Here is a 23,943-nt window from a genome sequence, read left to right as displayed (position 1 = left end):
GGACCTGAAGTTTCAGTGGGCCCAGCGTCAGGGCAATTTGTCCGACCATGTCTTGATCTCGGAGGGCACTGCAAGACAGTTGCAGTGGTGGCTCACGGACCGCGATTGGGTCAGTGGCAGATCCCTCTCCCTACCCCACCCGGAGCACATAGTTGTGACGGACGCGTCCCTCCTGGGCTGGGGGGGCCACATGGGAGAGGCGGAGATCAGAGGCCTCTGGTCTCCGGCGGAGTCCCAGCTCCACTTCAACGTTCTGGAGCTGCGGGCGATCCGACTTGCACTGAAGGCATTCCTCCCCTCTGTCCGGGGGAGTGTAGTTCAGGTGTTCACGGACAACATCACCGCCATGTGGTACTGCAACAAACAGGGCGGGGTGGGGTCGTGGACCCTATGCCAGGAGGCTCTGCGCCTCTGGCAGTGGCTGGAACATCAGGGCGTGACCCTGGTGGTTCAACACGTGGCAGGTTCCCTGAACGCCAGGGCGGACGAACTCGGCCGCCGGTGCATGGTGGATCACGAATGGGGTCTGAACTCGGACGTGGCGCAAGGCCTCTTTCAGCAGTGGAGAGAGCATTGGTTAGATCTATTCGCCACAGAAGAGAACGCGCAATGTCATAAGTTCTGCAGGTTGGAGTTTCCAAGGCGGCGCTCGCTCGGAGACGCTTTTCGTCGCGAGTGGAGTTGCGGTCTATTGTACGCCTTTCCGCCTATACCCCTTCTGCCCAGAGTGCTGAAGATGATCAGAGGTGATCGGGCCCAGGTTATCCTTGTGGCTCCGGACTGGGCACAAAGATACTGGTATCCCAAGCTACTCAGCATGTCAGTCGATCCCCTGATTCGTCTGCCTCTACGGGAGGACCTTCTGTCGCAGCAGCAGGGGACGGTCCTCCGGCCGAACCTGTCCAGTGTCCGCCTACGAGCTTGGAGATTGAGCGGCGACAGTTGAGGCCATTTGACTTGCCTCCCGAAGTCTGTAATGTCATTCTGGCAGCCAGGCGTCCCTCCATGAAGTCGGTATACGCCTGCAGGTGGAACAGATTTGTGGCATGGTGCACAGCAAAGGCTGTGGATCCACTCTCTGCACCCCTTTCTGAGGTTCTCCTCTTCCTTCTTTCTCTTGCCCAGCAGGGCTCTGCTCTGGGCACTATCAAGGGCTACCTTTCTGCCCTTTCCGCCTTCTTAAGGCTACCTGATCGGCCTTCCTTGTTCAAGTCCCCGATTGTAAATAGGTTTTTGAAGGGCATCTCACACATATTTCCTCCTGTTCCTTTCGTGATGCCCCAGTGGGACTTGAATCTTGTGCTTACCTACCTAATGTGTGCTCCCTTTGAGCCGCTCGATAACTGTCCTCTCCGTCTTCTTACCTTGAAGAATGCTTTCCTGGTTGCCATCACCTCTGCCAGGAGAGTGAGTGAGCTCCAGGCTCTTTCTTCTACATCTCCTTTCCTCTCTGTACATCCGGACAAGGTTGTGTTACGGATGAGACCCTCTTTCCTGCCCACGGTTGTCACGGCCTTCCACATCGGGCAGTCCATTACCTTGCCCACCTTCTTTCCTCCTCCGCATCCCTCGAAAGAGGAAGAGAGGCTCCACCGTCTGGACCCAAAACATGCGCTCTCTTACTATCTGGATTGCACACGCCAGTTCCGGGTGGATGACCAACTCTTTGCTGGTTACGTGGGCGCTAAGAAGGGAAAGGCGGTGCACAAGCGGACCATCTTGCGGTGGATCATCTTGTGTATCCAGGCGTGTTACTCCTTGGCTAAGAAGGAACCCCCTGTTGGACTAAGGGCTCATTCCACTCGGGCCACGGCGACTACCACTGCCCTGGGCCGAGGAGTGCCCTTGCAAGGCATTTGTCAGGCAGCTACGTGGGCCTCGCTGCACACGTTCGCAAGACATTACTGCCTGGACAGCCAAGTCCGGAGGGATGGCTTCTTTGGCCGTTCCGTCCTCCAGGACTTTTTGGTGTGATTATTGGTTCGCAGACCCACCACCGGGGTTGGTATTGCTGGGGTATCTATTCTAAGGTAAGGAATCTATCACTAACGTGTCTCTTTCAGATGCACAAGTTACTACTTGTGTAACGATATATCTGTAAGAGACATTAGTTAGTGATAGATTCCTTACCGACCCGCCCATCCTCCCTGTTCTGCGAACCGATATCTAGGGTTAAGGTCATCCCCTTTCAGGGCCCTAGTTTCATGGCACCAGTGTTGGTTCTATCGTGGCTCTGCGTATCTGGCGCGGAAAAGCTGTGTATCAGAACTGACGTCAGCGCGCATGGGCGGCGTCTAAGTACTCCGACCACGTCATTCCGGCGCTACCGACAACGGATGCGCCATCCGCGGATAACGCCTGCCGGCGCGCAGGGGTATTGCTACGCAAAATTTTCCGGATCCAGTCTGACGCCTGGGGATATTCTAATATCTCTTACAGATATATTGTTACACAAGTAGTAACTTGTGCATCTCTGCCACAATGGCGAAAAACAATCTGAGGATGGAGAGGATGCCCATGCGCACTGTAGTCCAGGGTAGGAGTCACCTATCTCGTGATACTTCGAAGACTCTTCCAGAACAACAAGTGCAATCATCCGGACCCAACACTAGGCGGCGATCTATGCCCAAGATATGAATGTCAGCAGCCCTACATGCCAAGAACAGATGCCTACTGGTAAGTAGCATATTCCTTCCAAGGGTTCCTGGGTTCTTTGCATGGGACCGGGATGGTGTAGGGTTTTTTCCCACCATCTCAGTATTTGTTCAGTACAGCCGGACGGCTGGTTCTGTCTTCCTTTCAGTCCTCTGAATGTGTGCTTTGCCCAAGAGGACTCCCTTCGCAGGGGTTGACACTTACCCTATGTGGGGTATTTATAGGCTATTGGGTAGCTGCCTTAGCACGCTCCTATGGAGTTTTTTGCGATAAATCTTGCTATGGGCCTCTTTTTCTGCTGTTCTGCGATCCTCACGCTGGCATCACTCTATTGCACTTCGGTACAGTTTACTCTAGTTGTTGGTGGTACTTCTAAGCTTCGGTTTGGGACCTTACCGTATGGCTTCTGCCTCGCCTCCATTTACGGGGGCGTTTTTCAGCGTCGCTGTGATCCTCTTGCTTTTGATGTAAGAAAGTGACTCAGTATATACTGGACCAAAGTAAGGTACAGTGTGTACAGAGACCACAGTCCCCAGAGCTTTGGCAGAGGCTAAAGTTAGATATAACCTTACTCTCTAAAGTGGTAGCGTGGTCGAGCAGTAAGGCAGTATCAGAGGACAGTGTAAAGCATTTGTTGTACACACTCAGTCAGCAAATGGTCTCACACACTCAAGAACTGAACTCTAGGCCAATTGTTTTGTATCAAAATATATAGTTGTTTTATTTTAGAACCAACAAGGTATCAAAATATACTTTCTCAGAATGGATTACTTTAGTTAAATACTTTTCAAATAGGCAATAGACTCTTTGAATACAATAGCTATAGTTTGTTGCAATAGGCAACACAATTTCAAACACAATGCAACATTGAGCTCAATAGGAATTTCTAGTTCAATGCAATTAATTACTTTGTAGATTACTTTTCTAGCCACAGGACTGGATCCTAGATTCAGTCCCGGGACATGTGCTGTAAACAGTTAAGTAAAAGCGTTTTGGTTACAGTAGTGATTTTTAAGGAATATTATTGTATTTTAAAAGTTGACAGAAACTTTTCTGGATGAAATTACCAATGTTATCCTATGGAAGGAAATTCAGTTTGCAGGTAAAGTATGTTTACGTTTTTTTTGTAATCCAGTGCTGGGCTCCTAGGTTCAGCACTGGGACATCTATCCAAAACAGGCAAGTAATTACGTTTTTATCGTTGGTACGATTTTTAAAGAAGATTTGTAAGTTTTCAAAAATCGACACTTTGAAACTTTTTCAGCAAAAAGCAGGCAATGATATCCTATGGAAGGAAATTCAAGTTACTGGTAAGTACGGTGGGCACTGGATTCCAGGTCAGAATCGCCATGGGGTCGTCCTCAGGCTCTTTGTCCACTCTGGCACAGGCCGGGCTCGGCGGGTGCAGAGTGGGCTGATTCGCTGTTCCTGGCTGCCACCAGGCGTATTGCTGTTTGAGCAGAACAACTGTCCATGGGAGTCCCAGGCTCTAAGAGGGTCAAGGCAGGCAGGTCCTCCGGGGTTCTCGAGATTGCTGTCCGCAGGAGACGCCAGGATTTAGCAGGAGCAGGTTCAATGATCAACAGGCCGGTAGGGCTGGGGCCAAGTCAGTTGGTGTTGTCCTTTTTTAGCACCTGCATGGCAGGTCTTCTTCTTGGTCTTCTTTCTTGTTTCAAAATCGGGATCTGAGGAAGGAAGGTTCAGGGTGCCCCTAAATACTAAATTTAGGGGTGTTCCAGGTAGGGGAAGGGTAGTGACCAATAGGTCCCTGTCCTGGGATGAGTACACCCCTATCCTGTTCCTCTCCTGTGGGAGGGAAGCAGGAGCCTATTTCTGATTCGGCAGGGCTCCCCATCCTCAAGATGGCCGGGCCTGGAGTTGTGCTTCACTTCACTTCTCCCACCTGAGGGGTGGAGTTGGCACAGGCTGGCACACCTCCTTTCCTCACGTAGAGTTTCCCGCCAGTCTTCCCGCCAGAGTGGGGGTCAGAACCGGTGGGGGCCAGTTGCTAAGTACATCAAGTGGTCTGGAGACGCTCATAAAGGTGGTATGCCTTTGAAGCTTCCCCCTCCCCATCCTGGGGAGGAGACCTAGCACCCCGCCCAGGATGTGCATTTTTGCATGCCTAGGAGAGCGGGGGGCTCTCCACCCAGGGGTCCAGCAACATGTCTGCTGTGTAGCAGCCTAGGCAGCCGCTCAGACTAGACATGGATTGTAGGTTAGGTTTCAGGGGGCATCTCTAAGATGCCGTCTGTAATGCATTTTACATTAAATCCCACACTGGCATCAGTGTGGATTTAATGTGTTGAGAAGTTTAATATCAAACTTGTCAGTCTTCAGTGTAGCCATTATGGTGCTGTGGAGTTCGTAATGACAACCTCCCAACACCATATATTCTTAATGGCATCACTGCACTTACAGTGCCCAGGAATGGCCCTGGGTACTGTAGGGGCACAGGGCTCATGCACCTGGGCCCACACCACTGCCACAGGGCACCCAGCTAGATGGGTGGCTGATGTATGCCAGGGCAGTGGTTTGTGGGCATGGGACACAGGGATGTGTGCCATGCCGACCTTTTATTTAGTTCTGCACCAGGACACTCAGTCTGCAAAGGCAGTGTGTGGGTGTCAGGGTGCAGGGTCCCTAAGAGTGGCACAATAAGTGCTGCAACTCTTAGGGGTCTTCTCTAATCACAATGCCCTGGGTACCTATGGTTCCATACACCAGGGGCTGACATGTGGCCAGAGATACTGGTGATTGTTTAGGGCAGATGCACAGCAGATATTTTTATTTATCATGAAGATGCGTTTGGCTGAATTTTTTGGTGCTCCAAAGGTGACGTTGAGGGTCCGGCGGCGTCTAAAGATCATTGGTTATTTGTGAAACTAGCTTCACAAATAACCAATGTGGCCAGAGATGCCATTTGGCTTTCAGCTTCAATTCAGTTTTAGTGAAGGAACACAGGCCCTGGGCACCTGATTGGCAGGAGCCCAGGGCACACTCAGTCAAAGCACATCAGCAATTCAGCAAAAAGTGGGTGCATACCATGCAAGAAAGATGATACTTTCTCACAGATGGGGCCTAAGCTGATGTGTGAAAACACGACCAGTGGGGGGATTTAAGATGGGGAAATAATTCCCCTTCAATCTTGGAAGGGCCCCTGGGGGCCAACTAGTCCACCAGGTGCTTCCAGTAAGCGCCATTGCACTGCGTTGCAGAGAGGTGGTCCAGGCCGTGCCACTTTTTACACCTCTCTGCAATGCAGCTCTGTGGCGCTAACTGGAGATACCTGGTGGGCTAGTTGGACCCAAGGGACATTCAGGATTCAAGGGGAATTCATCCTCCAAATTAAAACAGCCACAGGGCGTGTTTGCACACGTCAGCTCAGCCCCCCCTCTCTTCACCAGTGTGCAAACGCGCCCTGTGGCACGTTTTAAGAGGTAGTTTTAATCCCCCTTCCCTATTATGTACTAGGGGCTTACAGAGTAGGTCATTCTAATCACAGGGGTACCCTAACGCATAGTATTCCCTAGTGTATGTAGGTGTTTTAACTGTATTCTAAGTGTCTTTTAGCTTAGCACTGGCTCTAGGACTGGTTAGTCCGAGTCAGTTACCACCAGTACACATCTAAAACAATTGTAAAAACTGCACCAAAACTCAAACACTTCAGTTCAGTTCAAAGGACTTTATTCGAATTGAAAACACAATTCATAAAAGTATACAGATAAAAACAATGTTAAGAATTTCATTTTTCCAATCTAAGTTGAGCATTATTAGTATAGTTTGACTTTTTACAGTTTAAAAGAAAAATTTAAAAGGCATAAAACACTACAATCAGTTAAAAAACAAGATAGTTAAAAAAGACTTGGCTAACTCTTATTATCCCATGGCAATGGTTTTTCTCACTTTTAAGATTGTATTCAGAAAGAGGCTCACTGTGCTAATAGTAAGGGTGTCATCTAGGGATCTAAGCTTATTATAGGCATCTCTTGCTTTCCTTAGGCCCCAAGATAACAACAAAGGTTTTAAGATTTGACGTCTGGAATGGCTATATAAAGTGCAAAAAAGAGTACAGTGTATATTTGATTGAAATGATTTGTCATCACAAGGGCACCGCCTTTTTACTCTCCCCCAGTAGTATAGCAGGTCGGGAATGATGCAAGTCTATAAACGAATTCCAGGCGGAAGTATGTCAAGAGCCTACGATGATGTAGGGGGTGATCTATTACAAGATACAACTGGGGCCCCCTCTGTGATGTCACTTCGTCATGGCTCATGACAGATTTTTTAGTCCTTTCGCCCTTCCATCTTTGCAGTTCCAGGTATTCCAGCAGCATCTTTTTGAGCGTAGGTCACGAGAGCAACTCCCGTGAGGCAGGGTCAGTAAAATATTCAGGATGACCGATCTCACTGACCAAATTCTTGATGTAGGTAAGCCATTTAATGTTTTTAGACCCATCGCAGCTTAAACAGTCCTTTATGATACATCTGTTCAATTCTGTGGCAGGGTTAGTCCAGACGTTGTGCCAAAGTAAAACTGGGGCAAGTTTTATAGTGTCCGGGATAAAGCTATGGGCAAGTTCAGCATGTAGTACATATATAGGAGTACTCCTTGGTGTAGCAGTTATAAATCGGAGGAACCTATTCTCGATTCGCTGAATCTGCTGAACTTTCTGCCAGCCCCAAATGCCCGCCCCATAGGTCCCAATAGCCAGACATTTCGATTTAAAAATGTGAAGGAGCTCCTTGACTGGTCTGTTTCCTATTTTTTTTTTTGCAAAGCTCATAAGAGCACCAACTGCTCTATTAAATGCCACGGCCCTAGCATTCACAGCAGACTTCCAGGTGCCTTGCCTATCGAAGTGAACCCCCTGATAACAGAAGATGTCGGTTAACTCCACCTTCCTTTCGTTTAGAACGATAGGGCACGGTGATCTTTTTTTACTTGGACCACAAGACATAGTGAACGTCTTTGAGACGTTTACACGTAGCCCTCTTATGTTCATGAATTTAGTGAAGGTATGTACAGCTTTCTGGAGGCCCACCTTGGTCTGGGAGAGGATAGCCGCATCGTCAGCGTAAAGTAAAATGGGGATGGGTTTACCATTGATTGTGGGGTAATCGCAGTACTCTTGTGTGAGGCAAGAGCCCACTCCATTAATGTATAGGTTAAATAACAGGGGAGCCAAAATGCAGCCCTGCCTTACCCCTTTATTAATTTTGAAAAACTCTGTGCATTCCCCCCTCTGACCATATCTAACTAGTGCACCAGCATCCACATAGAGTTCTCTAATATAGTCTATTATTTTATTGTCCAGGCCAATCTCCCTCAGAGTCTGCCAAAGATTGTCGTGTAGGACGCAATCGAATGCAGAACTAAGGTCCACATATGTCACGTACAGATGGGATTTCCTAGCATGTATGTATTTAGAGGTGATTAGGGAAAGGTTTAACCCCTGCTCAACTGTTCCCCGCCCACCCGTAAACCCATACTGGAAGGGTGATAGCACTTCCTGTCCCTCCAACCAAGCCTGGATGTGGGCGAGAATGACCCTTCCCGCCATCTTCATAAAGCCGTCTAACAATGAGATGGGCCGATAGCAGGCAGGATCATTCCTGTCCCCCTTTTTGTATATCGGGACCAAAATTGCCTCCTTCCAAGTTGGGATAAAACCTCTTTTAGCCATGCAATTCAGGACTCTGGTAAGTAACGGAGCCCACAGGTCTGGATACATTTTGAACACATCGATAGGGACAGAGTCAGGTCCTGGTGCTTTCGAGGCTGAACTTTCCCTTAAGGCTTTATATACCTCCTCTAGTTTAAACTGAATGTCTAGAGGGAACGGGGAATCCACAACTTCCGTGATTATTGCTGTTTCAGCGGAAAGAGCAGGCAGGGCCGACGTGCCATACAGGGCTTGGAAGTGGGATACCCACTCCTGAGCCGTGATGGCATTGTCTAGTCGGGGACCTTGGTTGTCTTGATAGAAAGGAGCATTCACAGCCTTCCAAAAGGCTACAGTGTCCTTTTGAATTACTGCGGCATGTAGGGCTTCCCAGGCTTCAATTTTTAGATCGTTCTTTCTTTTGATCAAAGCGGCACGGTAATTACGCCTTGCCTTTTGAACCTGTGCTCTATCTGACGGGGAGACATGCAATGCATTTTTAAGTTCGCGCAGTGCCCTGGAACAATTTGGATCAAACCACCCTGGTGTTCTCTTGCGTATTTTCCGCGGGTTTCTAGTCAAAAGGTGTTTGATTGAACAACAAATATTATTAAAAGAGACCAGAACTTGTTCTTCATCCTCTTCTAGAGTAAGGCACTTAATGATTTCCTTATGGGAAATGGTTACTACGTTTTTTTGGAAGCTCTCTGGTATTACCTTCTCCCATTTAATACTAAATCCGTTACGCTGCCCAAGAACAGGGTTAAAGTCATAATTACATCGAGTATTTAGAGGGCACGTGTTCAGATTTAGGTTAAAAGTAACTGTAATAGGATTATGATCGCTGATCCCACTTATAAGTGTCTCCCAATTATTAACTAGTGGGACATAGCGTGACGAGAGTAAGGCAAAATCAATATTAGACTTTGCCCCTCTTGCATTAAATGTGGGAGTGAAGGGTTTGGGCACTGAGCAGGCCTCGTTGATGAATACCATAGAATGGTCTACCATTAGATTATTAAACAAGTCCCCTAGTTTTGTGTGGGCAAAATGACTTGTTGCCCTTGTAATTTCTTCCTCCCAACCACAGATTCCCTGTAGGCTCCTTGGACATAATGGGCAGTTGAAGTCCCCTACCCACATAAGGGCCAAGTCCCCCGAACAGCTATCTATGATCGTCCTGAGGGTTCATGACAATTTTTTAATTATGGCTTCTACTTGTGCCATCGGTATATTATTATAAAAGTTAATGATAGCTAGATTTTCCAAAGCTCCCCAAGATACCCTCACTATCTGATAATATGGGGAGTCTAGAAAGCTCCCCTGGACTGTAGGGCCTGAACAAATAGACAGATACATAGACAGACCTCCCTTATGTCTACCCATTTTGGAGGGGACTGCCGGAGTGAAAAAAGTTTTATAGCCCAATAAATGGGATTGCTCCCTAGCCCATGTTTCCTGGAGAACTATAATTGAGTGGGTCATAGTTATTAATCGCCAGTCTGCATCATTGATTTTTGAGGCGAGACCCGCTATATTCCATGTTGTTATGCTACCAGGAATTTCATTGTTTGTTGGAGATGTTACCACCGTAGGTGTCGCAAGGACCGTCTCCGTTATATCACAGGGCATAATCCCAGGTAATTTCACTCGGAGGGGGGGTAGCGTTATTTCCTCCTGTGGAACTTGAGTTTCAAGTTGAGGGACTATCACGGGACAGGATTCTGATGTAATCAAGGTATATAAGGGAGCCAGGGTATAACTTTGGACAGACGAATTATCTGTTTTGCCTTCTGTCTTGTGGGTTGAGGACGGGTTAGTACAGGGTCCCAACCATCATTCGCAGTCGTCCAGACCTGAGAATGCTTCAAATCTATTACTGAGCTCAAAAGGGGTAAATGGCAACAGATGGTCCATTCCCCTGGTTCCTTGTACATAGTCCAACCCCCAGTAGCTATTCCCATAACTCCTGTATGGAACGGTATTCCACCCAAGTGCATTTTTTGTCATCGTGGAATTGGGAGCCTGCCACATATATTGGTTGTTAAAAGATATAGGAGGGTTATTCCAAGCACCAGAAGGGACGTCTAGAGACATTAAGGGAGTTGTCCGAGATCTTGGGTAGAAGTAGGTTAGGTCACAAGGAACAATGGTAGTACCAATGGTCCTTGACGTCCAATTTAGGATGTATTTGACCGCACCCGGATCTCTAAAATTTATAATTACGATGTCACCTTCTATGTCTTTCTCTCGGCACCCCAACCAGGCAAGTCGCCGTACATGGGCGATCCCACCATAGATGTTATATGGTAGTGGTCTATACTGGGTAAGCCAATGCATGGCTTTATTTTTTAGTTGACTATAACCATCCCTCCTGCCATCTTGTAAAGTGGGAAGCCCGTGAGTACGACCACATAGGGAACCGCGTCAGGTGGTAGTTTGACTTGGCGGTCCCTATGGTTTCCTGGTCTATCTGGATGTACCCTCCTTCCGGGCTCGTTATTGTTACCACCAGGTGCTAAACTAGCCCCCTTCGGAAGTTACTTGGAGTTATTTGGGGAGGGTTGATGGCCTACCTTCGGTAGATTTGTCTTTTGCTGATTGCGGCTCCCAGGTTTGCTAGATGGGTTTGGATCCTTTCGAGTTACAGGGGTAGGGGTTGGCATTATGGCTACAGGGAGTGGGAGTGAGTTAACTAAGTCTTTCGTTTGACTTGCTTTGTTGGTGATGGCAATTTCTAGGTCCCCCAACCGATGCTCCAACCTCTTCAGCCTCTCCAATATGGGGGATGCGAATGGCTTAAGCAAGTGTTCGATACTGTCAAGAGTAACAGAGGATGGCTGCTCCTTGATCGTACAGTTACTGGTAGATGTTGCACCAGGACTGATTGCGATCAGTGTGGAAGTATTTGGGGTAGATGTTATTTCATGTTGGCCCTCCTGGCCTGGGTCAGGGAGTAAGGTAGCCTTTGTAGTGGGTACGGATGTATCAGTAACCTTTTTCCCCTTCCCAAAGTCAGTATGGCTGATCTTAGCTCTTTGTGGGCCACCTCCCCTCCTCCTTCTTTTACTTGGTGGCGGTGCAAAGACTTTAACGGGATCCTGTTTCCCTGCTTTCTTTCTTAAATTCCCCACCGCTACCCGTGGCGTATCGGGTATAATTTCTATAGCAGTGTTAATATCATTAGTAGTTAGAGAATTATTTTGTAGCACAGTACTAAGAGCAGTTAATGAAAGGGGCGTGTCTCGCAAGAGCAAAGGGATACCCTGGGTAGATAACGAATCCTCATTTCCTGATATGAGCTCTAGCCCCTCTGGATTGTTCTGGGATGGACCGACCACGGGGGATCTTATTTTAATAGCTTCAATCGAGCGGCGGTGCTCTGCCCTTCGTTCCGCCAGTAAACAATCCCTTTCCATATCGGGGGCAGGTTTTCTAAAATAGTTATCAAGGGTACCTTTGCTATTTCCCGCTACTTCAGCAGACATAATTTTGTCAGAACTAGCTGCCATAAGTGCTTAAAAATCAGTGTTATTATTGTGTTACAGGACTAATGTTATTTAGTTTGATGTCTTTGAAACATCAGATATTAACCACTAGTGGTGAGGATACAAGCCCCAGCTAAAATCCCCTCCTGCGTTGTTACCTACTAGATGGATGTTATTAAAGGAACTTTAAATGCTATGTAAGCACATTACTCTGGCACTCTTGAAAGGGGACTGACTTAATAAATGTGGTAGTAATGTTTCAACAGTTGAAAGAATGGGCCCCGCCCAGCCTCCTTCAGCCACCGAACGGCCACAAAACGGCCCGCCCTTTGCCCGGGCTTCGCCCGGCGTCCCGCGAAGCTGGAATTGCGCTGTATTAATAGCGCCGCGGGTGCCTGTGGATGACGTTTGGCGGCTCCTGCCGCTCGGCCCCCTGGGTACTGCAGTCCTCCACTCGGCGGCCGCTGATGTGAAAAGCGGCAGCGGGAGGACTGCACCGATGTTTGGAAGGGGTCAAGGGTGGTGACGCTGATGATTGCAGGCAATATTCCTCTCAGGAAACGAGGAGCAACTCTGTGAGTCTGACGAGCCCCAGGCAGCAAAAAGGTAACACTTAGAAATTCACCAAGGCACTCTCCTTGCAGTACTCTACTGATCCATTCAGCACCATGTACTAATCCATTTTCTGCACCAAAACTCAAACACTTATAAATTCACCCAGGCACTGTCCTTACAGTACTCTAATCATTTAGTCACTACCCAAGTACTCATGCAGTGAGCCAGGCCTTAGCACCTGGACTGCTTCAAACGCCTATCCACTATACATGCAGTCCTCTAACCACCTACACACTTGTCTTTCACACCTTCAATTCCCCAGTCAGTATACATACACTCCAGCAAACACCCTGTCACTCCTCCAGTGACCCATTCAGCACCATGTACTAATCCATTCACTGCGCCAAACCCCAACCCCTTATAAATTCACCCAGGCACTCTCCTTGCAGTACTCTACTCATTCAGTCAGTACCCAAGTACTCATGCAGTGAGCCAGGCCTTAGCACATGATCTGCTTCAAACGCCTATCCACTATGCATGCAGTCCTCTAACCACCTACACACTTGTCTTTCACCCCTTCAATTCCTCAGTCAGTATTCATACACTTCCAGCAATCACCCAGTCACTCCCCTTGCACTCCTCTAGTGACCCATTCAGCATCATGTATTCATCCATTCACTGCACCAAAACCAAAACACTTATAAATTCACCCAGGCACTCTCCTCGCAGTACTCTAATCATTTAGTCACTACCCAAGTACTCATGCAGTGAGCCAGGCCTTAGCACCTGGACTGCTTCAAACGCCTATCCACTATGCATGCAGTCCCCTAACTAACCAATACACTTGTAGTTCTGCATTTATATATTCAACAAAAAAAACAATATTTCAGTTTCAATATTTTAAAAAAACATGTTAATTTCCATTTATATTAAAAATATATAATGTAATTTTACTTCCAGCAATCACCCAGTCACTCCCCTTGCACTCCTCTAGTGACCCATTCAGCATCATGTACTAATCCATTCACTGCACCAAAACCAAAACACTTATAAATTCACCCAGGCACTCTCCTTGCAGTACTCTAATCATTCAGTCAGTACCCAAGTATTCATGCAGTGAGCCAGGCTTTAGCACATGGACTGCTTCAAACCCCTATCCTCTATGCATGCAGTCCCCTAACTAACCAATACACTTGTAGTTCTGCACGTATATATTCAACAAAAAAACTATATTTCAGTTTCAATATTTTAAAAAACATGTTTATTTCCATTTATATTAAAAATATATAATGTCATTTTAAAAATGTCAAACTAAACAGTCAAAAAAACTAGAAAATCAGTATAAAAAATACATACAATTATTACATTTAAAAATTATCATTTAAAAAACCTTCGAAATTCACTGAAAAAAACATAGGTTTCAGACATGTTATAGTTAGGAAGTAGCATTTAGCAGTTAGCTGGACATTTCACTCATACAAAACCATTGAAATTCCTCCGTTATAGTTTGCTCTGCTAACTATAACTCGCGCGCTCGCAATCCACTGCTGATGATGTCACATATCACATCATTCATGACGTGGTCAGTGACGTCTCACATGACATCACTAATGACATCACTGATGACATTATCCATGTGACAATCAGATACACTTCATCATACACTAGTATAGCCTTTCATCACTCACTGTAAAATACAGAGTACCAGATTTGAATCCATTGACACAGCAATAGAAGTTTCTAAAAACCCACTCAGTGATTCCTAGATCTACACACACACACATCTAATCCCTTACCTATAGATTCACTCATACATGCTGTCAATGATCAATAGAACACTATCAAATATACTTATACACCTATATCGACATTACACACAAGCACACATCCTATTCCCTTATGCAGTCATCCTACTCACTTATGCAAACAGTGGATCGTACTTACATTTACTCAGCTACACACTTATACAAACACCACTTAATTTATTCATATAGATAGTAACTCATACTTAGTGTGTTATAAAATCACTATTACAAGTATACAGTTATCCATACAGTCACTCATACAATCCCTGAATCTTATGTATACTTATTTATATACAACAACTGTCACATACATTGCCTTTTATTTTTCTAGTTTGTTGGACATGTACCATTGAGAGATATATTTGCTCATCACCACACCCATAAAGATATTCACTGACCCAAACAACTGTTATAATATGTAGTCTTTATACCTACTGAATCAACTATTTACGCATCTTTGGGCAGTCACCGCCCGAATCCCCCCCACCGCCCACCGAACCACACACACATTCACTCTCCCATAAGAATACTCAGTTAACTAATCAATAACTAATATAGACTTTCACATAGCTAGTAACCAACTGGTGCAGCAGTTTACACAACAACTAACAAAGTGATACAGATATTCACACAGTTTAGTCACTATCCAATATATTTAGTGAGTCCCTATAAATTAGTCAAGTAAACAGTCAATCACACTGCTACTAAATCCTCCATCCAGATATTTATATATCCACTCATTCTTCAATGCAGATTGCTATATATATATAACACAAATTTAAATAACGAACCAAACCACATTCACTGGATGTCATCAGTGATGTCATCAGTGATGTCATTTGAGATGTCATCAGTGATGTCACTGACCATGTCATGAATGATGTAATATGTGACATCATCAGCAGTGGATTACGGGCGCGCAAGTTATAGTTAGCAGAACTAACTATAACGGAGGATTGCCCCAGTATTGGAACTTTCATAGATTCCCATGCTTTGTATCGTTCCCCCGTCATCGGAATGGGAGCCTCAGTAAATAAAAAAGACCATAGCAGTAAGTAAAAAAGAGAAAACTAGGCCTAGGCCTCATCTCATTTTGTAGCTTGTCCACCTCTTTTTGTAAAAGAGACCAAAAATTCAGCATCAACCAATCAGAATAGCCTCACCCCTTAGAACCCTCCTGAGAGAGCCCCAGAGCCTTAGATTTGTCTACCGCACGTTGTGCTAGGGAGTCTCCACTGAGCTCTGCTCAGATTTCTCTTCAGATTGGATTCTTTCCCATTTCTTCAACTTTAATATGTTGGACAAGGAGAAGAAGGTTTTTTTTTCAGTGAATTAGTTATACATATATATATATATATATATATATATATATATATATATATATATATATATATATATATATATATATATATATATGTATATGTATATATATATATATATATATATATATGTATATATATGTTTCGAGAAGTTCAATGCGAGCGCAGCACAAAGCACAGCCACGCCACGCCACGCCACACTGAAAAATCGAGTAAAGCCACAGACTCCGTGCTCCGTTGTTAGTGCATTTATTCGTGGAGAATAAACAGCCCACCAGTCGCCATGACGCGTTTCGCCTCAGCCGAGGCTTGATCACATGTCATGAAAAGGAGGAAGAAGGTACTATTTGAATAGCATTTTAAGTCACATGACTAATAGCATTTCCTGTCGACATTTAAAGGAGTATGCATCACAAAACAATACTGGGCGCAGTGCCCTTATTGACCTCCAAGATTATGTCATATATACATCATTGTTATTAGAATAAACCGTCAATCAATCCAATAAAATACATATTCCTATATATAAAGGAAACTAAGTTACGTAATTCATTATTTACAAGACAAAGATATGTGTCATACATGGTGCAAATAGTTTAAACCTCTACATACATATAAATACATAAAATTCATATAAATATATAGATAAATATATAGAACTGTATGTACAAAAGTAGAAAAAGTGTAGAAAAAAAAAATATATATATATAAATGTACATAAAAATATATATAAAACCTTCCTGATTTCATATATATACATCATGTGAAAAATATGCATAAATATCTGCACCATTATCAACTTGTAAATATATTCGTTTTTGGCAGTACCTAATGAAACCTGTAACTGTTTATCAATCATTTGAAGGAGTCATTGACTGAAAAGGGTTCCAATAGGCCCTCAATTTTAATTATTGACATGATGTCAAAAAATAAAACCCCAGTGGGTGAGGAATGCATCATTATTAGTCATATATTGCAAAAAGTATACATTCTATGTACCTTCCAGCGGGTTGCTAAATGAAAAGGAAAAATAAAGTGCTCGTGCAGAAAATAATATAACTTTTTTCATAGTTTCAATTTAAAATCTGCAGGCTGCTATATCATAACTTGTGTGATAAGGTCGTTACAGCAATATGCTATCCACTCAAGAATGGGAAAGTGGGAACCTACTATAAACAAGTATGTAGGTCCTCAGTGCTGTTAAGCCCACCCGGATGTTTACTATTCAGCTCAAGTATATAACGGGTTTCCAGAAGACGCAGTTTACTGTCTCTGTCACCCCCTCTCCTCAAAGGTAGGACTGAGTCCACCAAATAATACAGGAGCTTTTCGGGGTTGCTGTTGTGGTATTTCTCGAAATGTCGAGCAACCGGATATGCCTGATCTTTTCCAGAGATAGCCCTCAAATGTTGGAGGATGCGTTTATGTGCTGGGAGGCGAGTACTGCCTACATATTGGAGGCCACATGGGCACACCAAAATGTACACCACAAATTCCGTTTTACATCCCAACTTCTGTTTGATCTTGATGGGTTTCTCATGGAAAGGGCTCGTATAGTGGGTCTTGTTGATGGCATGTTTGCAGGCTTTACAGATCTGACACTTTTTGAAGCCTGTGATGCGCTCCCACCATTTCTTAGGGGCTTCTAGGGTGTTGCTGACAATAGCACTGCCCAGGGAAGGAGATTTTCTAAATGTGATCTCAGGTTGTTTTTCTACTAGTTCACCAATAGTATTATCTCCCTGTACGAGATTCCAATTTCTGGAAAAGATTTTACGAATTTCAGCATGCTGTTGGCTGTATGTTAATATGGCCCTGCACTGGATCTTTTCTGTTGTTGGCATAATACTAGATTCAGGTACCTCAGATTGTTTCTGTAATAGATGCTCTCTTACTACTTTAGAGGTTTTTAAAATTGCGTCATCTATCATCTTAGCACTGTACCCTCTATCTAGGAAACGCATTTTGCACTGTAGTTGGGCTATTCTACATTCGTCATCATTGCTGCGTTTTATCCTTAGCATCTCCCCATAGGGGATGCTATGAATAAGATGACGAGGGTGACTACTGGAGGCATGTAGCACCGTGTTTCCAGCGGTACTTTTTCTGTGCAGCTTAGTCTCAATTCTTCCATTAGCAACATAGACCTCAACATCCAAAAAATTAACAGAAACCTCACTAATAGTAGAGGTGAATTGTAAATTAAGGTCATTCACATTTAGTTTGTTGACAAACTCGGTGGCACTTTCTATGGAGCCCCTCCAGATAAAAAACAAATCGTCTATATATCTGAGGTACAGAATGGCATGCTGTTCCATCAACTGTCTGTGCTGCCCCATAAGAGTTTGCTCCTCCCACAGTCCCATGTGCAGACACGCGAAACTGGGGGAGAAGCAAGACCCCATGGCCACCCCTCTAAGCTGTTGATAAATTTGGCCCCCAAACATGAAAAAATTCTGTTGTAAACAGATATTGAGCATGCCCATTAACATCTTGTTATGATGTATATTGTATATGGGACGTTTGTTTAGAAAGAACTGAGTAGCTTTCAAGCCATCCACATGCCTGATAGAGGTGTAGAGTGAACATATGTCCAGTGTCATCAATAAATAGTTCTCATTCCAAGCATGTTGTATATATATATGTATATATATGTATATATATATATGTGTATGTATATGTATATATATGTATATATATATATATGTGTATGTATATGTATATATATGTGTATGTATATGTATATATATGTATATATATATGTATATGTATATGTATATATATGTATATATATATATGTATATGTATATGTATATATATGTATATATATATATATATGTATATGTATATATATGTATATGTATGTATATATATATATATATATATATATATCATGTTCATTCAGCAGAGCTTTGCCATTTGTCTGAAGAGCAGCAGGAAGATGTGTTTGGTGCCCACCATTAATCTTTTATCCACTGCAATAAAAGCTTAACAGGGTGCGAACATATCTTTGTTGATACACTTCCTTGACATAAGGTGGGACCGGACTAGTGGAAAGAGGGATTTAAGGACTTGAGAATTACTCATGCAGGACATGGCAATGAATAAGGGAAGGATGAAAATGAAAGCAACTTACTTTATAAGTACTGGAAAAAACATTCCAGTGACTATGCAGGGATCAAAACAAATGAAAAAACATTGATAAAAACTGATTTGTACAATTTTTTAAAGCATTGACAGAAATTACCAGAATTCACAACAAATAGAAACTAAAAGCCTGGGTATAATGAGAATAAGGTTCCAATGTAGATGTTGGTACACTGCATAGCTATTTTTCAATTTAGAGGTCCTCATCTCTGCCTCTTAAAAAGTGTTAAAAACAGAAGTGGAGATGATGTTTAGCTCCGGTAGTTGGGTCTATATGGCTTTGGTGATCAGGAGAGCTGGTGCTGTTTTTCCATATTTAGTCAGCATGCTCTTTAGACCTCAACTATAGAGCCCTTGATCATTTGACCAAACCATGATGGGGAATACTTTATTTTTCTAATGAAATATGCAAGCTTTATAATTTGGTGGCCGCCTTTGCGGCCTCTTGAGCATCTGCAGTTTCTGTATTACCTTAGCTTCCCCAGACCTTTCATTTTTTTTCAAGTTATTTACCCCTTGTACATTTTTGTTTATTTTCAATATTAAAACCAGACTCATTTTTCTTAGACATTTTCTGAGCTACGCCTTTCTTTCATTTTTGTCTGTAGCATGCAGGAATCTATCCTAACCCAGGTCCAGAGGATCATCAAGGGCGAAGTGAGTCAGGCAATGAAAGAGCAACAGGCAGCAGTTACATCCAGCATAATGCAAGCAATGAGGTCAGCTGCTGGCACACCCATCCCCTCTTCTCACATTGACTTTCCATCCCAGCAAGCTCACATTCTACAACTGATGCAGCAGGGTCAAGTCAATCAGGCATTTCAGAAGGTAAGACAGTAACAGAGAGCATATTAATGTCCTGTTAGAGGCATGTGGGCTGCTGAATTCATATCTGTGCATAGTCCGCCACCTAGTGTTGGGTCCGGATGATTGCACATTGTTGTCCTGGAAGAGTCTTCGAAGTATCACGAGATAGGTGGCTCCTCCCCTGGACTACAGTGCGCATGGGCATCGCCTCCATCCCCAGATTGTTTTTTTCCGCCATTGGGTTCGGATGTGTTTCGGTTCCCTCTGTCGGAACCGATAGTTGTTCTACTTTTACTTGAGACCAAAAGGTCTTTAGGCTGGGCGTCGGTATAGTTGCGTTCGGGTTTCTTACTGACTCTCAGCTCCTATCTCTTGCTGCCCTTCCACGTGCTTTCGACGCGGACGGGCCTACACTACACCCTTTGCTATGGAGCGGACTCCATTCAAGAAGTGTCCGCTGTGTCATTCTAAATATTCGCACCTCGACGTGCACCCCGTGTGCAATACATGCTTGTCACCGGATCACCGTGAAGACACCTGCATGGCGTGTTCGAAATTTAGAAGTAAGAAGACTTTAAAGATTCGCCGGGCTAATCGGCTCCAGGCTCAATTGTCGGCTTCGGCACCCCCACCCGATGACATCTTCCAGGAATCGGTCGAGGGAGAAGACGACGTACAAGGGTCGGACCCTGGCCCCGCGTCCGAGGAAGAGACCTACGACGCGGATGAGGAGGCCTGCGACGAAGCCTCCGACGAGGTAGGGGACGACGATCTGACTTGTGCCACGATGGGTGATAGCTCGGAGGAAGAGCATCCCCAACCAGACTCTGGGGTTACTCCCCATCATACGGCCCAGGTCGAGGGATCGCCTTCGGGCCTTACCCAAGATCTAACTATGAGTCCTACGTCCCCGCCTCCGGGCCCGGTCACGGACATTTCTAAGAAGAAAGCGAAAGTGAAGCCAACTGGTCTCGCACCCTCGGATGCGAAACCGAAAGTGGCGTTGGTGAAGAAGGTTCTGGAGGCGTCAACTTCCACGAAACCCAAAATGGCCGACTTGAAGAGCCACGCCAAAATGGCCGACCAGAAGAGCCGCGCCAAAATGGCCGACCCGAAGCCCTCTGGGTCGGCGCCGAAGGTGAAGGCATCCGACGCGGCTGCGTCGGCACCGAAAGGGGTCGCGGACCCGAAGACGGCTTCGAAGAAGCGTCACGCCGACGGTGCGCCAGGCCATGGGGCGTCGGCACCGAAGAAGAGGCCTACCGGCGACCGGGCTCTCGGAGACGAAGAGGCGCTCGAGACAGTTCAGCCCTCGGCATCCCTTACAAAGAAGGTGGGAGAATCCTTAAAGCGGATACAACAGTCCACTGTGGTTCCCAGCCAGGACACTGTAGTGCCTAGGCCCACGCCGAAGCCTGCCAAGGAACAAACGCCCATTCGTTTTACCCTTCCTCCCAAGTCGGCGCCGAAGGCCTTCGCGCCTAAGCAGAGCGGACACTCTCAGGAGGTATTGACGCCGAAGGCTGCCTTGGTGGTGTCGAAGCTTCGGCTCCAGCCGCTTGCGGTGGAGGAACGTCGTGAGGTGATCATCGACGCCAACACCGGAAAATTGTCGCTCCTCAAACGAAAGATTACGTCGGAGCCGGCCTTGGAACCTTTTAGGATTCCACTCAAGAACAAAAGGTACTCTGCGGACTCTTCGGCTCTGATGGAACCTCTGTCTCCACAAGCCCTGGAACACTCGCCGGCCCATTCCCCCGTGCCTGATGTGGACGAGGAAGAGGCCGAGTACAACTATCCTGCGTACTCGGATCCGGAGGAGGAGCAGGTGCCCTGGACAGCAGGAGGCGACACAGACGACCCGCAGTCGGGGCAGGACACTCAACTTTTCGCCGCAAAGACGTCCCCGACAGAGGACTCGGCGGCATTCAATGCATTAATAGAGAGAGCTGCAGCGAACCATGACGTCGAACTGCACTCAGACCCCGTGGATGCAGACTTCTTGGTCAACACCTTCTCGGTAGCCGAAAAACAAGTCAAGACACTACCGATGCTGAAAGGGGTGCTGAAGCATGCACAGGAGGTGTTCAAGGAGCCCACCCGGGCGCGGGTGGTCAATCCTCGCATCGACAGGAAATATAAAGCGGCGCCCACGGATCCCACGTATATTAAGGGACACTTGCCATTGGACTCCCTGGTGGTTTCCAACGCTCGAAAGAGGGCGAATTCGCAGACTACTGGTGACGCTCCTCCCCCGGACAAAGAGTCCAAGATCTTTGAGGCATCAGGCAAACGCATTGCTGCACAGGCAGCGAACATCTGGAGGATCTCTAACACTCAAGCCCTGCTTGCACGTTATGATAGGGCTCATTATGACACATTAGAGGCCATCCTACAACACTTGCCTGACCAATATAAGGAGGCGGGGGAGATGCTCATTCAGGAGGGTAAACTCATTACAAATGCATCCATCAAATGTGCCCTAGATGTGGCAGACACTGCCTCCAGGGCTATCAATACAAGTGTGTTACTTAGACGTCATGCCTGGCTTCGAATTTCGGGGTTCAAACCCGACATACAAACCACAATACTGGGTCAAACAGTGAATCCTGACCATCTGTTCGGCCCTGAGGTGGATGCCTCCCTAGAAAAGATGAAAAAAGATACCGAAACTGCCAAATCTATGGGGGCTTTACAAAGTCAGCAGTTTCGGGGTAGTTCCTTTCGCCGCTCCAATTCAAGAGGCACCTCGAGGGGACAGGCATCCCAATCCACACAATACTACAAGGGTAACACCCAGTCCTCGTATAACAACAACAAGGGCAGGGGTGGCTACAGAGGCAACAATATCAAAGGCAGGGGACGTGGAAACAATGCATCCAGGTCCACCACCACCAACAAGCAGTGACGTCTTGTCACTTCCCCCCGATCACACGACACCTGTCGGGGGGAGACTCCAGCAGTTCCTGCCGGCGTGGAGGTCCATCACCACGGACAGGTGGGTGAGGTCTCTTATCCAGTACGGGTACTGTCTAGAACTTACGTCCATTCCACCGGACATACCGCCAAGAAGCCGTGCTATGTCCGACGAGCACTTGACCTTGTTGCAGCAAGAAGTTCTGGTCATGCTGCAAAAAGGGGCAATAGAGCTCGTTCCATTGCAAGAACGGGGAACGGGGGTTTACTCCCTGTATTTTCTGATCCCCAAAAAGGACGGATCACTCAGACCGATCCTGGACCTCAGGCCCCTGAACTGGTACATCAACTCGGAGCACTTCCATATGCTCACATTGCAGCAGGTGCTTCCCCTGCTTCAACAGGGGGACTTCCTAGCAACGCTGGATCTGAAGGATGCCTATTTTCATATCCCCCTGCATCCTTCCCACAGAAAGTATCTCAGATTCAAGATCTTAGACCAGCATTACCAGTTCAGAGTCCTGCCGTTCGGGGTCACCACGGCACCGAGAGTATTTACAAAGTGCCTAGCGACTGTGGCGGCGCATCTCCGTCGCCAGCACGTCCATGTCTTTCCATACCTAGACGACTGGCTTATTCAGGCAAAGACGGAACAGCAGTGCGTAGACCACGTGTCACGCACCATTCACCTCCTGCACGATCTGGGATTCTCTCTGAACTACCCGAAGTCCCATCTCCAGCCCGCCCACGTGCGACAGTATCTGGGCGCGACGATCGACACTCTGGCAGCCACTGCGCAGCCGAATTCAGTGAGAATCGCCAGTATCCAGGCGCTGATCCTACGATTCAGACCCCAACACTCGCTTCCAGCGAGGGTGTTCATGCAGTTGATAGGCATGATGGCCTCCTGCATCTCCATTGTCCCGCACGCGAGACTACATATGCGTCCGCTTCAGGAGTGCCTTGCACGTCAGTGGACTCAGGCTCATGGGCAACTGACAGACCTAGTGTTGGTGAGCGGTCGGTCGTACAACTCTCTGCATTGGTGGAATCCACAAAACCTTTGCAAGGGCCGACCATTCCAAGAGCCTGTCCCACAGATCATCCTGACGACGGACGCCTCTCTCCAGGGATGGGGAGCGCATGTACTCCACTACACTGTGCAGGGACTATGGACACTTCAGCAAAGGAAGTTGCACATCAATGTGTTGGAACTGATGGCAATCTTCATGGCCTTAAAGGCGTTCAAAGTACATCTGTGCAACAAGGTCGTGTTGATCCGGACGGACAACATGACGGCAATGTACTACATCCAGAAGCAGGGAGGTACACACTCTCCACAGCTGTCTCATCTGGCTCAGAGCATGTGGAAGTGGGCCATTCAGAGGAACATCTTCCTCATGGCAGAGCATCTCCCGGGCAAGGACAATCAAATGGCGGATCTGCTCAGCAGACACAGCCATCAGATGCACGAGTGGGAGATACATCCATCAGTACTCCAACCGTACTTCCAAAAGTGGGGTCATCCAGAGATAGACCTGTTCGCCACAAAGGAGAACGCAAAATGCCAAAGCTTCGCCGCCAG

General features: G+C 46.2%; 1 protein-coding gene across 1 annotated transcript in view; it reads left to right on the top strand.

Moving 5' to 3' along the window:
• Positions 1 to 23,943, top strand: part of EDC4 (enhancer of mRNA decapping 4) — an 841,744-nt gene that overhangs the window by 724,869 nt on the left and 92,932 nt on the right. Inside the window, exon 27 of the mRNA XM_086945254.1 lies at positions 19,244 to 19,463. Coding sequence (XP_086801380.1) covers positions 19,244 to 19,463 — 220 coding nt within the window. The remainder of the gene's footprint in view (positions 1 to 19,243; positions 19,464 to 23,943) is intronic.

This window comes from Lissotriton vulgaris, chromosome 12 (assembly GCF_964263255.1).
Source record: "Lissotriton vulgaris chromosome 12, aLisVul1.2, whole genome shotgun sequence".
Classification (NCBI taxonomy): domain Eukaryota; kingdom Metazoa; phylum Chordata; class Amphibia; order Caudata; family Salamandridae; genus Lissotriton; species Lissotriton vulgaris.
This window is presented reverse-complemented; position numbering and strand designations above follow the sequence as displayed.